Consider the following 14,367-nt stretch of genomic DNA (forward strand, 5'->3'; position numbering starts at 1 on the left):
TTTTACTTATAATTGTATATTACTTATTAATACACATAATCTAATATATTGAAATTGTAAACTTCCTAATGGAAAATATGTAAATTAAAAACACTAAAGCCATACACTGGATAAAAGTTCGATTAACCAATTTTGAGATGAAGTGCTTCCCGCATTCAATATACATACAGTCGTAAATACATAGAGTGTTTTTAAATAAGTGTCCGAGTGTTTGAGATCTGGGGCTCCAAAATTTATTTTTGTTTTTGCTAATTCTGGATAGTTGATACTAGTCACCTAAAAGTTATTAAACGTGAAATTCGCCATATTGGACACTTATTAGAAAAACAGATTGTACATTAGAAACAAAAATAGTCCAAAGCAAGTCACCAAAAATATAAAAAACGCTATGCGCACACAAGGTGCAAAGTTAAAAAAATATGAAAATACTACCAAAAGATTAGGTATCAACAATTGCTGAAAAATGTACAGCAACCACGTTTACCAATTACTGCTTACGCGCCTTCTTACTTCTGGGCCCAGCCCCATTTTTGGCTATTGCCTTTTTTACGGACGCGGGAGCGGGCTTTGAGGCGGCCGCCGCTTTCCTGACCGGCGATTTCTTTGGTTCTATTTTCACTTCCACTTTCTCCGGCTCCGGTTCCGGCTCTACGTTGACGTCCACCGTCTCCTGTTCTTGCTCACTCAATTCCTGCGTCGGCTCCACTTTACCTTTGACGTCTTCAGGCTCCTGTTCTTCCTGGGATGATTCCAAATTTTCCAAAACGCTTTCTTCCTCTTGGCTGGCTTCGTTCATCGACGCATCCTCTTCGTTGGTGACTTCCTCAGGATCATACATGTCCTGGTCCCCTCCTCCTTCTTCACCTTGTTGATCAGAAGATTTTCCTTTAGGTTTTAGGTAAGATAAAGTCATATTTAAGATAAACCCATATTACGCGTACCTTCATCGACTTCTCCGTTTTGCGACTCTTCCTCCAACTCCTTCTCCTTCTTGGCCTTCTCTTCGCGCTCCCTCCTCTCTTTCTTCTCCTTGCGATGATATTTCTCTTTGACTGCTTCAATGAATTTAAAGTAGTGACGGTTAGTTTTCAAATGATCCTGAAAAACACAACGTTGGGTGTTACCGCCTCAATCCAAAAATTGCCTACAATTGGTTACTACCTGAGCGTCCTTTTCATCTGCGAAGCTCCTGTTACAAAGTTCGCACATAAAGCCGGAAAACGGTTTCAAACTTTTTGTGGATACCGGTCGGTCTTTCTTATACGCCGGCAGAAGATTCTGCATCCCATCTAAATTGTCGTCCAGCTCGAGAATCGGATTTTCTACCTCCATTTGGAGCGGCTCCTCCAAGATTGGTTCTAAGTCGACGTCGTCGTTTTCGTTCTCCATTACCTCCATGCCATCTACAGAAAATCCACGTTAGTTGGACACGAACTTGATTTCCCTTTTTTTCAATACTTACTAGCCCCGCCAATCTTTCCCTCTGTAAGCTCATGGATGTTAAGAAGATGCTCCGGTGTTAAACGATGTTCAACCCATTCCATTCTCGAAGGAAACTCTTTATCACACAGGCGGCAATTAGGGTGCAAGTATCTCTTGAGACGCTGATGGCCGTCGGTGCGGCGATGGGAAACAATTTTTCCCATAAATTTCAAGTCGCACATGTTGCAGTGGCTCTCAGGTTCGTGAAAGTTCTTTCCAAACTTTTTCAAACGTTGCATACGATTGAGCTCTATCATTTTTCTTTCCTCTGTAAGCCTCATATTTTCGCGCAAAATATTGACAGTTATATGAATACTCTCTTCGAGGCTCTTCATCATCTGCCGATGAGCCCTACCTCTGACGTGTTTTCCCATCGATTCCCCATCCCACATTTGCTTATTACAAACGAAGCAACTTAAATATTTTTGCGGCACTCCCACATATCTTCCCTCTTTCCCTTCCTTGTTATCCTTTTCTTCTTCGTCTCCGCTTTCTTCCTTGAGGTCCGCCTGATTTTTTTCATCCTTCCAGTCTCGTTTCTTTTCATTGTCCTTCTCTTCGTCTATGGACAAATCAATGGTAGTATCCGCGCTATCATCTTTTTTAACTTTGACATCTTTTTTGTCATCTTTCTTCTCATCCTTTTTTTTTATATCCTTTGGTTTGTTATCTTTCTGGTTTTTATTATTGGGGCGGCCTTTGTAGTCGTTACGCCAACCACCACGGTTCTGTTAATATTTAAACTACTGTTGTAATGATTTAATATAGTTTCACTCTAAATTTTTTTAAAATTAAATAACTAACACTAAGTTTTTTAAAGGCAAATACATGTTTCAAATTTTGTTTTTGTAAATATATATAAATATATTGACATATGGTACAGTCAATATTATCTGACTGATCTTCCAGGGTATTGTATACAAAAGGACAAATAGACCAAAAATGAAAAATACAGAAAAAGTTAATCTTTTGAAGAGTACAAAAATAAGGTTCGCAATGCCAGTCGTATGTTTATTGTACAGGGTACAAAAAAAAAATACAAAAATATAAAATTTGCGAAAGGGTGAAGTGAACTTTTTTTCAGCTTAAACAAGAAATTTTGAATATAAATGTAGCTTTAAATTGTAAAATATATCCACATTACAGATTTTCAAAAAAAAAAAAAAAATAATAACGAAAAATATTTTCCATATTTAAAATTGAAATAAAAAAGAATACGTAGACATAATTATTTTTAGATTCTACCCATTTTTCTAATCGAATAATTGAATTTCTAATCGAAATTTCCTAAAACTGCCCATTTCTTCCAGCAAAACGGCTTCTACTATTTCCAAAATTCTCTCCATCAAAACTTCTTTGTTATTTTTAATGAGTCTTCGCTATGTCATTTATTTAAGACAGGAATTAAATTTTTGACTCAAGTCATTGTTGGCAAATTGTACTCTCTCTCTCTCTCTCTCTCTCTCTCTCTCTCTCTCTCTCTCTCTCTCTCTCTCTCTCTCTCTCACATGAAGAAATTTTCAAATACTATAAAAACATATTTGCATATTCTACACAAGTAAATGCAGAAAGCTAACAGCAACATTGGACCACAGTCACACATTTTGAGGCAAACATTTGCTCTTTTAAAGTATTGAAGTAGTTAGTCGGGATTTTAATTATTCCACCATGTCACATGCTCAGAAGCCACTGTGCCGTTTGTGCTAAAGGTTGACTTCTCTGAGAAAGTTCACATTATTTAGATTTTTATTGTCCATTCGCATACAGCAAGCCAAACGCCTGGCACTATCCCGATCTTGTAACTTGATTGTCTTAAGGAGAGCACAGGTTTTTCATTAGCGAATTGCAAAATTAATAGGGTTGAAGGATCATTTCCGTCATATCTTTTCTGTCTTCTTTACATTTTTTTATAATTCATTAACTAACACACTGTAATGGAATATTTGGATACTTCTCTTTAAACGTTTCATAAACGTAGAGATAAAAATTTTTCACCCTCTGTTGTAAAATCAACAATTCTCTCATATTGACAAATACAATACAACAGTGCAATCATTTTTCTTAAAAATCTATAATATATAGTGAAATTTAAAACATTTGTATTTAACAATTTGTGTTTAAGCTCTAAAAAAGGCCACTTTACCCTTTAGCAAATTTTGTTTTTTTTTTTTTCGTACCTTGTACAAAAAAACAAATGTTGAATCTAATTTTTGAAACAAGCAAAAACTTTTATAAAGAATTACTTTTTTCGGTAGCTTTCACTTTTTAGTCTAATTGTTCCCTTGTCTACTTCATCTCTGGACATACTTAATACCTTTCATTATAATGAAAACAACACTCAGGATTTAACTTTTACTTTACAAAATTGCCCAACACCAAAGCACATTTACTTACCTGATACCAAATTAGAAATATACAAAATAAAACACGTAAATATTTTGATTCTGAAGTACCTAACTGATAAGATGGTTATATATTTAGTTTTTATTTTAGCACTGTAAACCTACATAGGTATTTAGCCTTACACAAGCTTCATCCAGGAAATTAGGAAGATTTGTTTTTCAAAAGAGAAACTACGCAACTAAATTATTAGATATATTCTTTACTAAAAATGAAAGAATAAGGGATTTTCTGCCTAATAGTGGTAATGAATATCTAACTAATTGCATATTGCCATCATTTTATAGTATGGTGTCACCAGCAAAATAGGAATGGCCAAAAAATAATTGGATACAGATTTTATGCTGGATTTCCTACATAAAAAACCACCACAATATTAATCCCTTCTAATATATTTAGAATATCTAATCTTACGATAGAGAGGGAAAACATTGCGCCACGAAAATAAGGTTATAAAAGTGCAGATTTAGACATTTGAAATAAAGAACACAAAACAGGTAAAAATAAATAGAAAATCAATAAGTAGTGTTAACTCATCAGAACTTTTCACGGAATCCAGGGTAATAGAGAAATATGTTAAATGTTCATACCTTATTATAAGGCTCGTGTCGCCTGATATCACGGCCTCGGTTACCAAATCGACCGAAATCTCGATTTTGGGAAAATGCAGATGTATTCAAAGAAAGTAATGACGGTGGATTGTTCATCTGCTGCTGCTGAGGCTGGAGTAAACTAGTTAAAGCTAGAGCTAGTTGCGGGTTTGATGTTAATTGGGAAAGTAATCCGCCTTGATTCATATTATTGGAATTCCCTTGCCAGGGACTTACACCGCCTTGGAAGGGTTGCTGAGAAAAAGAGCGATTGCCTCTAGGGCCGCCCATTCCACCCATTCTTCGATTCGACATTATTTCAACTAAATACAGGAAGAAAGATAATTAATTCGATTTATAATGGAAAAAATATGGACGACTAACGCTGACAAAAGACGGACTCCATATTGCTACTTCTGTAGTTACGAATGGGCTCTCAAGAGCAAGTATGTAATTTAGAGTTTACTTACCTCCTCTGTGAAATTATTAGCAAAAATACAAAAATGCTTATTTCCCGGAAAATTATATCTATAACTATAACCCGGTATCAAACAAAATGTCTGCGATAACAACTCAATTCAACATGAACGCCAACTTGTACGGCTAACTTCTTTACCACAGTGGGGTGGGGGCAAATATCACCAACATCCGTAAGGGTTGCCAACAAAATCTATTGTTCTTCTTTTTATTTGTAGCCATATTCTAAATTCTGTTCTAAGAAAAGAAGAGTTCGTGTGCACTCGTTATTGAGTGTTCTATGGGTAGTCGTGCCCAACAGCTATCTGTGAAACGCATCATTGAATTGAAATTGAATTGAGTGTTCTATGGTTGTCATCTGTTCCTGCGTATATTTTTGTCTTGCATTTGCTAAAGAAATAAAAATTATTAAAAATGTCTGATTGGGATACCGTTACTATATTGAAAAAAAGGGCACCTAAAGCGTCTGATATGAAAAGTGAACAGGCAGTGAACGCTGCAAGACGACAGGGAATTGCAGTTGATACACAATTGAAATGTGAGTTCAATGGTTTCCAAAACAATTCATTGCGCGTTATGAACGATTCTTTTTAGGGGGTGCTGGGAGTAATAAACAACATGTTGCCACCAAAAATACGGCAAAATTGGATAGGGAACATGAGGAACTAAAACACGAGTCAATTTCATTGGATGTTGGTCGTTTGATACAGCAGGCCCGGCAAGGAAAAGGCATGAGTCAAAAAGAGCTGGCCACGAAAATTAACGAGAAGCCGCAGATAATCACCGATTATGAAGCAGGAAAGGGGATTCCTAACAATATTATATTGGGAAAAATTGAAAGGGCCCTTGGTATCAAGTTGAGGGGAAAAGATAAGGGAAAACCAATGCAGCCCCCTGGGAGCAAAAAGTAGATCCTGGGGGGATCTTTTCGTTCATGAGAGCAAAACATTTTTGTCAGTTATTTCCAAAGGGTGGAGTTTCAATTCAATTGGTTCTACCCTTTTAAATGTATTTTCATTTTTTTAACATTAAAGCGTTTGTTAAAAAGAAACTGATATTTGTGGTTTAATATATCATAACACTGGCCACTAGAAAATGAATTGTCTTGCTTATTTATCCACCTTATCCTTTAAAAATTGGAAGAATTTTTTTCGGTAGAAAAACAGGAAAGGCATGCCCAAAAAAATTTTTATTTCAGATAATTTTTACAAATCCCTGTTTTGATAAAAATTTAATCCTTTCTCAATTCAAACCTCTCTTCTTTAATACCTTCTTTTGTAATAATATTAATTAAAATACTATCGCCAGTATAAATGTCTCGTTCAGCTGCTGATATAAAAACATCCTTTATAACATTTAGAGCCCTTTCCTGGGTTACCGCTGTGGGCTTGACATTTTCCATATTTTTTTGTCCAATTTGATTATCCAAAAGGGGTTGTAACAGCGCGCCAGCAGATCCACCAGCCCTATATGTAGTTTTCTCACAGTGTCCAACAGGATCATAGCTATAAACACATCCTTTTCCTTCGTTATCCAGCCCGACCAAAACATTGGATATATAGTATGGGAAAAATCTCTTATAGTAAAGCATAGTAGAAAGCATTTGGGCGCAAGCAACGGTAGACATCGTTTTGTTATGCTCTTGTTGATACATCTGCATGCGAGATTTTAAAATTCTGGTGAGAGTGAGTGTATCACACCAACATCCTGAACATCCCAAAACTGTAGTGTTAGACAATTGGAAAAGTTTATTCTGCTCTCGAGTATAGATGGAAAATCCAGCACTAAGACGAGTATCTGCCCCAATTATGACAAAGTCATCGCCGGCAATAGCAACCACACTCCTAAACGAAAAAAAAAAATAAAAACATATTTCCTAAAAAAGTTAAAACTCACCCTCCATTGTCGGAATATGGGTTGAACTGATGTTGAATTGGAGCGGTCGAATAGTCAGGATAATAGGTGCTTTCCAACATTTTTTGAAATAATTAACACCAACACAATACATCCAGCAATGACAAACAACTATTTAGCATAGTCAAAATGTGTAATTTATTTTGGTAGTTGCGAAGATAAAAAGTGGTTTTTCATCTTCTTCACCTTTGGCGCAATTTGCTAGGATCAATCGGCCAAAAAAAGGCAGATTTTTGGAAAATCGAACAGAAAATGAGTATGCCGAAATATGGTCTGTACTTTTCTCCATTTTATGTTATTATGGTCAGTCAGTAATCAACACAGTGTGATATAGTATTGTATAATTCTTAGTTACAGTGGATAACATTCTAATATTTATATTTGTATTTAATTTTGATTGTTATGGGTAAAGTGAGAAGACTTAGAAGAAAATCCAACATTTCATCTAGATCTGGATCGAATCCGGAAAATTGGCATTCAGTTTCCACTGATCAAGGTTCATTAAAATTAACTTTATCCCAGCCATTTCAAAATGCCTTTGATGTAGGCTTAGAAAATATAAACAACAATAAGTCAAGTAACGACGTTCACAGTGTAAAATTATTTAAATTGATAACAACAGAGAGTTCTAGGAAGTCAATATTACCCAAAAGACAAAAATTGAAGCTGCGGCGGCAAATGTTATTAAAAAAAATCGACAACTTTAAGCAAGTGAAGAAACAAGCAAATTTAAGAAAGAAGAAAAATAATGTTATTCTTGGTGATTTAAATTCGCTTCATGATGCTTTACCTGCTTTAGAACCTTTATTAAAGGATAATAGAAAGTATACTGCTCATAGAGCACGAAAGCAGAGAGCTGTGAAAAAGGCAAAACACAGACAGACAGAGTTGATAAGAGGGGTCAAATTATTTAAGCAGATCTTGGGCAATGAAGTTTTCCAGAAAAATCCTTTGGGGACAATTAGTCAGCACATTCAAGTAATGGTGAAGAAAGAACGAGAAATGGTCAAAAATTAAGCATAGTGATAATTAATATATTCTTTTGTGAGTATTCTCTGGTAATTATTTTTAGACACCCTTTCTTAGTATATGATACGAAATGATTTGTTGTGTTGGTTGGGGAAGCGCAAGAAAGGTACTGTAAAGGATATTTTTATTTGTAGAATATCTAAAACACATAATCAGAAAATGAACTCTCAAACAATTTTCTTGAAGTATCAATTTCCTGTAAACAAAATTATGATTCAACGATATTCGGTATATTTTTTACATTTTAAATTATATACACAATCCTAGCACTTAAATTAAGGGGCAGTCAGTAACTCTTCTTGTATACTGTGTGATCTGAAAATTGCTTTCCCCCCCAACTGACTTGTGGATGCTCGGGCCAACGCCTCCCTTTCCGAATGATACTCTTCTGAATATTCCTACAACAAATTGGATATATTAAGCAGTTTACCTAACTGTTTCATCTTCACCATTACCTTGATCCGGTGTCCTAGGAAGATCGCCCTTTCGCGTTTTTTAATCATATAGTCTGTCGGCAAAAGCCATCGGTTTTCGTGACACTCCTCGGGCGTTGGTCGTTTACTGCAACACCCACATTTTCACCGCAAACACCACCACGCCATCAGTACTTACTTTGGTTGTCGTTTGAATAGCAGCATCAGGAATCTGGTCGCCTCCTGCGTTATCTCCTGATAAAGGTTCTCGAATCTGTAACGTACAAACAGGATGTTCTGCCTCGTTTCGTTCTCGTCTTGTCCGCGGAACGGTACCGTTCCTGACAACATGACGTAAGTCAGTACCCCCACGCCCCATATATCGGTCTGCGGGAACGCCGGTTCTTCAGCCAGTACCTCGGGCGCTGCAAAACTTTTCATTTAACGGGAAACAACGCAAAACCCCGTCTACGCTGATACAGTCACTTGTACAGTCGCCCCAGAATCATCACGAAGTCATAAAATCATGACAATTTAACACTCCTGCTAATTAATGCCCGTCGTAAAACAATTTAAGTTGTCGGTGCCAGGCTTCGAAACAAAATCGACTTACCTTGTTGCTACATTGCAGAAAAGTAACACGCATTCTATGGAGACGCAATTTTTTCATTACCAAGAAAACCGAACATTTGAAAATTATTAGAGATAATTATTAAAAATAAATAGGTGGGTGGCTCGGGCCTGCGTTTTTATTATTCTGTAATGATGGGGTTACTGTATTCTATTGGTGAATGTAACAGTGAAATATTGTAATACCGTGAAAGTTACATATAGCTATTAGATAATACTAAAGTAAATACTAAAAGAGCGAAATTTTTCCCTTGAAATTTAATGGGATCAGGGCACATTTACACAAAATACTAACCGTATGGTATACTGTAGAACTGAAAACTACTTTGACTTTGACTAGAAAGAGTAATTCAATTCAATGCAAAAAAAGTACTTGGTCAATATGAATGTACGAAAAACCAGAAATTTCCAAGGAAATTATTTAATCATAGTTTTTGCCTATGATTTTAATATCTTTGGACGATTTTAATTTTATTGAAATTCGTTCGAAATTTAAGTTTCACTTTACCCATTTTTCAAAACTAATTTGCCATCAAATTTATTGAACAAACCCACCTGGTTCGTTGTAAAGTATCTCCTATTGCTCAATGGCGCATAAGTTATTGGACATTGAGTATATCTCGTAGCTATATGGCTTAATAATTAGCAAATATATCATGCACACCGTGTGCCAAATAAAACGATCCACTATGCGATCTGGAAACCCATAGGAGATTTGAAAAAAAGGTTTCGTACAAAAGTTTCTTGGACTCTTCTGAAGATTTAAAATGTTATAATTTTGTTGATACAGAGTGTCCCAAAGGTGTCCCCCGGCATCAACTTTGTAATTTTAAATGGAAAACCCTATGTAGTTCAACATTTTAGGAATCCTTAAATTAAAGGTCACTTTCTTAAGAAATTCCTATTCAAACTTTGTATAGTTTAGGCAGAAATTGAGGTTATGTTTTTTTTTTTTCATATTTTGATTGCCCCATATAAAATGATGTTGTGACGCTACTGATCCAGTTATTGCAACGAAAATTCAACCACAGACTAAGGAGATGATGCACTGTTCAATCTGTTTGACGGATGCGCCTCAGCTTATTCAATTAACAAGATTTTCAAATGGAACACACTATATTTTTATTCAGATATCAATTCTAGGACAAAAAATAAGGTAAGTTTGTAATTTATCTTATACTTAAATTTTACTCACTTTTTGAGATATTCGAGGTTTCAGGTAACACCCGTATAAATTCCTGTTGAATTTAAAGCAGCGCACATTAGGTCACTTGTTAGCAATATTAGGCATTATTTAAATAACAAAGACACGATACTACTTTTATTAAGCAAATAATACTCCAGATTATACGAATAAAACATATTGCTAACAATACAGGGTGCCCGTTAATACGTGGAAATTTTGAAAAAAAAAAAACTCTATAGTACACTTTAACAGATTTAATAAATCTTTAGAGTTCATATTTAAAGAAACATTGAATAGTTAATTATCGAGCTTGATTGAAAACACCTAATAACAAAAGTACATATTTAAAGTTTATAGGCTAACTAAACAAGGTAAGAAATTTGAATAAATAAATTTACAAAACAAAAAGTGAACCAAAAAGACTTCGTTAATTCGATCCATATAGTTTAGTTAAAAATTATCCCCTTAAAATGGTCGTTTCATCTGGCATCAAAACATCATAGAAATATCAAAATATTTAAAAATGTAGCTGGCTATGACACCACAATCTTTTTTTTTTTTTTGACGCATTAAGGTATAAACATACTTTGACATTTCTGTTTGTTTTTGTTGTTTTTCATATTTCTATTTAAAAAGTATGGAGTATTATATCTTTAACAGAAGTAGTATCATATCTTTGCTATTAAAAAAATTCCTAATATTGATAACAAGTGATCTAATGCTGGCAGGTTATCTTAAACCTCGAATATCTCAAAAAGTAAATAAAATTTAAATATAAATTACAAACTTACATTATTTGCTGTCCTAGAATTGATATCTGAATAAAAATATAGTGTGTTCCATTTGAAAATCTTGAGATTTTGTTAATTGAATTCGCCAAAACGGCACCACCTATTTGGGATAAGCTGAGGCGCATCTGTCAAACTGATTGAGTAGTGCATCACCTCCTTAGTGTGTTGTTAAATTTTAGATGCAATACCTTTATCATTAGCGTCACAACACAATTTTATATAGCCCAATCAAAATATGAAAACTAACCAAAACATAACCTCAATTTCTGACTAAACTATGCGAAATTTTAATAGGAATTTCTTAAGAAAGTGACCTTTATTTTAACCAAGGATTTCAAAAATGACGATATATTAATTTACAATAACAAAGTTGATGTAGCAGGGGACACACCCTATATCAACGAAATTATAACATTTTAAATCTTTAGCAGAGTCCAAGAAGCTTTTGCACTAAACTTTTTTTCGTATCTCCTATGAGTTTCCAGATCGTATAGTGGATCGTTTTATTTGGCACACATTAAACGAGATTTATAAAAACCTACAGATGTAATCGCTGTGTCCGACGACCGGCACTTTGGTTCCCAGTTTAGTGACCCTATGTGCGGACCCGAGGTCTACAAGTTTCACTTGCACCGATCTTACTCCCGCCATCACCACGTTGTCAGGTTGCAAGTCCAGGTGACACAGTCCTCTCCATTGCAGGTATTGCAAACCGTCCAAGATCTAACCAGGGCGAATTAATAGAGTGCGGTACTGCCCAAAATATGGAGAACCAACCTGACTGACTATCGAAGCCACCGTCTGCTCGCTGTATTCGTGTTTGCTTGCTAAATAAGTCAACACGTCGGCGCCTTGCAACTTTTCCAATATAAACACCGCCTTGTCGCCAGAATGGTACGCCCCCAAAAGACCGGCGATCCTTTCGTGACGTAACGATCGCAACGCGGCGAACTCGCCCTCCACCTCATCCTTTTGCTTCTGGTCGGACATGTCCAACACTTTGGCCACCACCACTGCGTCGTCCTTTTTATCGACCGCTTTTAATACGGTACTGAATCTTCCTCTCGCTATTTCCGAAATAAAGCTGTAATGGTCTTGAATACTGGAATGTTCCCATACTATAGGCTCGCTTTCGATTTTGTAGTTGTTCTTGAACGGCTTCTCCTCCTCGATTTCTTTCCCGCTGTCGGTTATCGCTTGCAGGTGTGCCATCGCATTACTTAGCTGGACTTTTGGCGACCCTGTTAGAGAAAATATACGTCAAAATGAAAAGTTTCCTCGTAGAGTCCTCTAACCTCTAACCTCCGCTAGTTCTATAACTTTACCTATCTATCGGATATGGGCTATTCAGCAAAGCGACCAACAAACAATGTTGTTAAAAAAGACCATTGGAAGCAGTAAAAATAAAATATTGCTTATTGTCGTTCCTTTTAATACATCTATATCACTATATCAATAATCATGTAATCATGTAATTATTAAGTTTTACAATACCCTTATGGGATTGTTCCACTTTGTGAATATGTATGACAGTATTTGCCAACACTGTGGAGGATCTTTAAAACTTCGTTCTACATAGGTTTTAGTAAACTCGATTTTATAGTTGCTTGTAAAATAGTAACAGAATTATCACGTGTTGTCAGGTTACGCTTAACCTTTGCTTTTATTTGTAAAGCCCGATTTTCTTGTAAATATCTCAGACCTAATTGTTATTGTAATAATGTAAATTAAACCTTAGGCACTTCCATACACCTTTGATTTTTTTTTTATCCATAATTAAATAGGACTGTTTACATAGGGTTGGCGTGGGATGCATTGCTGACGTTTAATTATAATATCAAGTGTTTCCTGCTTTCATTACTAATTAATAAGTTTAACATTTATGACACTATCGGACTTGCTCTTTGTTACAATATTATATTCACCCTCTTATGTGAAAACAGGTAAAAATTACAAAATTTTAAAATATGTTTGCAGCTAAGGACCATACCATACCTTCCCGTAAACTAACTAAAATAAGCCATACATTTTATTTCCATTGTTTTCATGAATTGGATTTAGTTAAAGCAATACGTCGACCAGATGGATCCTGCTTTTAGCAAAAAAAAAAAAGTTATGGTGTGTTCATAGATATAAGAAAGTGACCAATTGCTTTTGAATGGGATTATCCAACGGTGGTCATTAACATACAATGCAACAAGATTATTACCTAAAGTTTCGAAATTTAAATTCAGTTAAAATTATGGTCCGAAATAGAAAATAATTTTGTATCTACCTGTGTTTAATATTCTTTGGTTTGGTATACTCCTTAGTTTAAGTTTATTAGTAATCATTCTTATTTCGTGTGTAATACGGCGTGTGTTGAATCGTGTGCTAATTATGCAAAATATGTGCAGTATCCAGTATCTCTGGAGATGCTCCCGCCCAAATGTAGAAAACACTATTCTATTAAGACTAAGGAAGTCATAAACAATGTTTATTTGACTAAATCTTGTTAAATTCTAAGCAAAGTACGGACCTGTTCGGCTATAGTTCATTCTTACAGCTTGCCCGGGTTTTTCCTCAATTCGTATCAGTTAGTCACTTTCTTATATCTATGAACAGACTTTACCTAAACAAAAGTCAACGAGATTGATGATGCAGAAAATAAAACCGAGCGGTAGAATTCAAGCCATCAAGTGGTGAGAAACTAACCGTCTGGTTTGGTCTGTACCGGAGCCGTCGGTACCCCCAGGTCGCTCCAGCCAATAGCGTTTCTCGCCGCCAACCTGAATATATAACACGTGTTCGGTTCCAAACCGCCAATCAAATAAAACTCGTGGTCTATATTCTCCGTTTTCTTGGTCCACTCCATGTCATCTGCGCGTTTGTACTCCAGCTTGTAGCAAATGACGGGGGCGTTGCCATCGAATTTTGGCTGTTTCCACGTCAACAAAATTTCTGTGTCGGACACGCCGTCGATCTCAGGACTATCGGGTTCGTCGGGAATCAAACCTAGTACGATCCTAGTACGAGCGATGGTTTGGCCGACCTTGTTCCTCGCGACTATCTTGTACATGCCCTGATCGAACGCTAGAGCTGGAGTTAGGCGATAGTGAGACCGACCCTCTGCGTCTGTGAAGATTTTTATGCGATGCGACTCGGCAACGATGGAATCGTTTCTGTAAGACCCAAAATTTGCTCGATAGAATCCAAAATACGGCCGCGGTTCCCAAACTGAAGATAAGTGCTGATAAGTGAATCGTAATAATCCTTAGGTAATTAAATGACAAGAAGTGTTATTTATTAAGAACCCTAAACTACTAACGGCACTAACGTTACCATGAAACCTCTGAAGTTATCAAAAAGCAAGAAGTGATGTTAAAGGGAAATAGAGAAGTAATTAATGTATCTGTAGGCACTTAAAACGAATTCAACTAGAGAAAAAATAAAATCCGGTGTCCCACAGGGCAACG

The 14,367-nt window shown here is 35.9% G+C and overlaps 5 protein-coding genes across 15 annotated transcripts in view; 2 read left to right on the plus strand and 3 right to left on the minus strand.

The window, feature by feature from the left end:
* On the minus strand, positions 1-5,099 carry LOC132698228 (zinc finger protein on ecdysone puffs). Of its 2 annotated transcripts, none has more exons than XM_060664187.1 (6): positions 4,943-5,099; positions 4,473-4,795; positions 1,463-2,210; positions 1,162-1,403; positions 942-1,098; positions 1-864 (listed from the first exon to the last, which is right to left on the minus strand). In XM_060664187.1, the coding sequence occupies exons 2-6, from the start codon at positions 4,785-4,787 to the stop codon at positions 488-490; spliced, it is 1,839 nt and encodes a 612-aa protein (XP_060520170.1). In that variant the 5' UTR covers positions 4,788-4,795; positions 4,943-5,099; the 3' UTR covers positions 1-487. The 2 variants fall into 2 exon arrangements, with proteins under 2 accessions (XP_060520170.1, XP_060520169.1); XM_060664186.1 differs by having other exon boundaries at positions 1-885.
* Positions 5,100-5,257: 158 nt separating this feature from the next.
* LOC132698230 (endothelial differentiation-related factor 1 homolog) lies at positions 5,258-6,045 on the plus strand. The gene is made up of 2 exons (XM_060664188.1): positions 5,258-5,487; positions 5,544-6,045. The coding sequence occupies exons 1-2, from the start codon at positions 5,364-5,366 to the stop codon at positions 5,858-5,860; spliced, it is 441 nt and encodes a 146-aa protein (XP_060520171.1). The 5' UTR covers positions 5,258-5,363; the 3' UTR covers positions 5,861-6,045.
* Positions 6,046-6,125: 80 nt separating this feature from the next.
* On the minus strand, positions 6,126-6,983 carry LOC132697750 (proteasome subunit beta type-1). The gene is made up of 2 exons (XM_060663353.1): positions 6,846-6,983; positions 6,126-6,793 (listed from the first exon to the last, which is right to left on the minus strand). The coding sequence occupies exons 1-2, from the start codon at positions 6,923-6,925 to the stop codon at positions 6,181-6,183; spliced, it is 693 nt and encodes a 230-aa protein (XP_060519336.1). The 5' UTR covers positions 6,926-6,983; the 3' UTR covers positions 6,126-6,180.
* A 185-nt stretch (positions 6,984-7,168) lies between these two features.
* LOC132697751 (ribosome biogenesis protein SLX9 homolog) lies at positions 7,169-7,883 on the plus strand. Its single transcript, XM_060663355.1, has one exon. It carries the CDS (start codon positions 7,266-7,268, stop codon positions 7,878-7,880), a length of 615 nt encoding a protein of 204 aa, XP_060519338.1. The 5' UTR covers positions 7,169-7,265; the 3' UTR covers positions 7,881-7,883.
* A 119-nt stretch (positions 7,884-8,002) lies between these two features.
* Positions 8,003-14,367, minus strand: part of LOC132697746 (obscurin) — a 40,945-nt gene continuing 34,580 nt past the window's right edge. For all 10 annotated transcript variants that reach the window (XM_060663341.1, XM_060663348.1, XM_060663342.1 and 7 more), the window contains 6 exons: positions 13,607-14,073; positions 11,690-12,153; positions 11,455-11,635; positions 8,505-8,730; positions 8,348-8,453; positions 8,003-8,290 (listed from right to left, as the gene is read on the minus strand). In XM_060663341.1, the coding sequence (XP_060519324.1) occupies positions 8,168-8,290; positions 8,348-8,453; positions 8,505-8,730; positions 11,455-11,635; positions 11,690-12,153; positions 13,607-14,073 (1,567 nt within the window). In that variant the 3' untranslated portion in view covers positions 8,003-8,167. The remainder of the gene's footprint in view (positions 8,291-8,347; positions 8,454-8,504; positions 8,731-11,454; positions 11,636-11,689; positions 12,154-13,606; positions 14,074-14,367) is intronic.

This window comes from Cylas formicarius, unplaced genomic scaffold (genome assembly GCF_029955315.1).
Source record: "Cylas formicarius isolate icCylForm1 unplaced genomic scaffold, icCylForm1.1 PGA_scaffold_2__14_contigs__length_35257938, whole genome shotgun sequence".
Taxonomy (NCBI): Eukaryota; Metazoa; Arthropoda; class Insecta; order Coleoptera; family Brentidae; genus Cylas; species Cylas formicarius.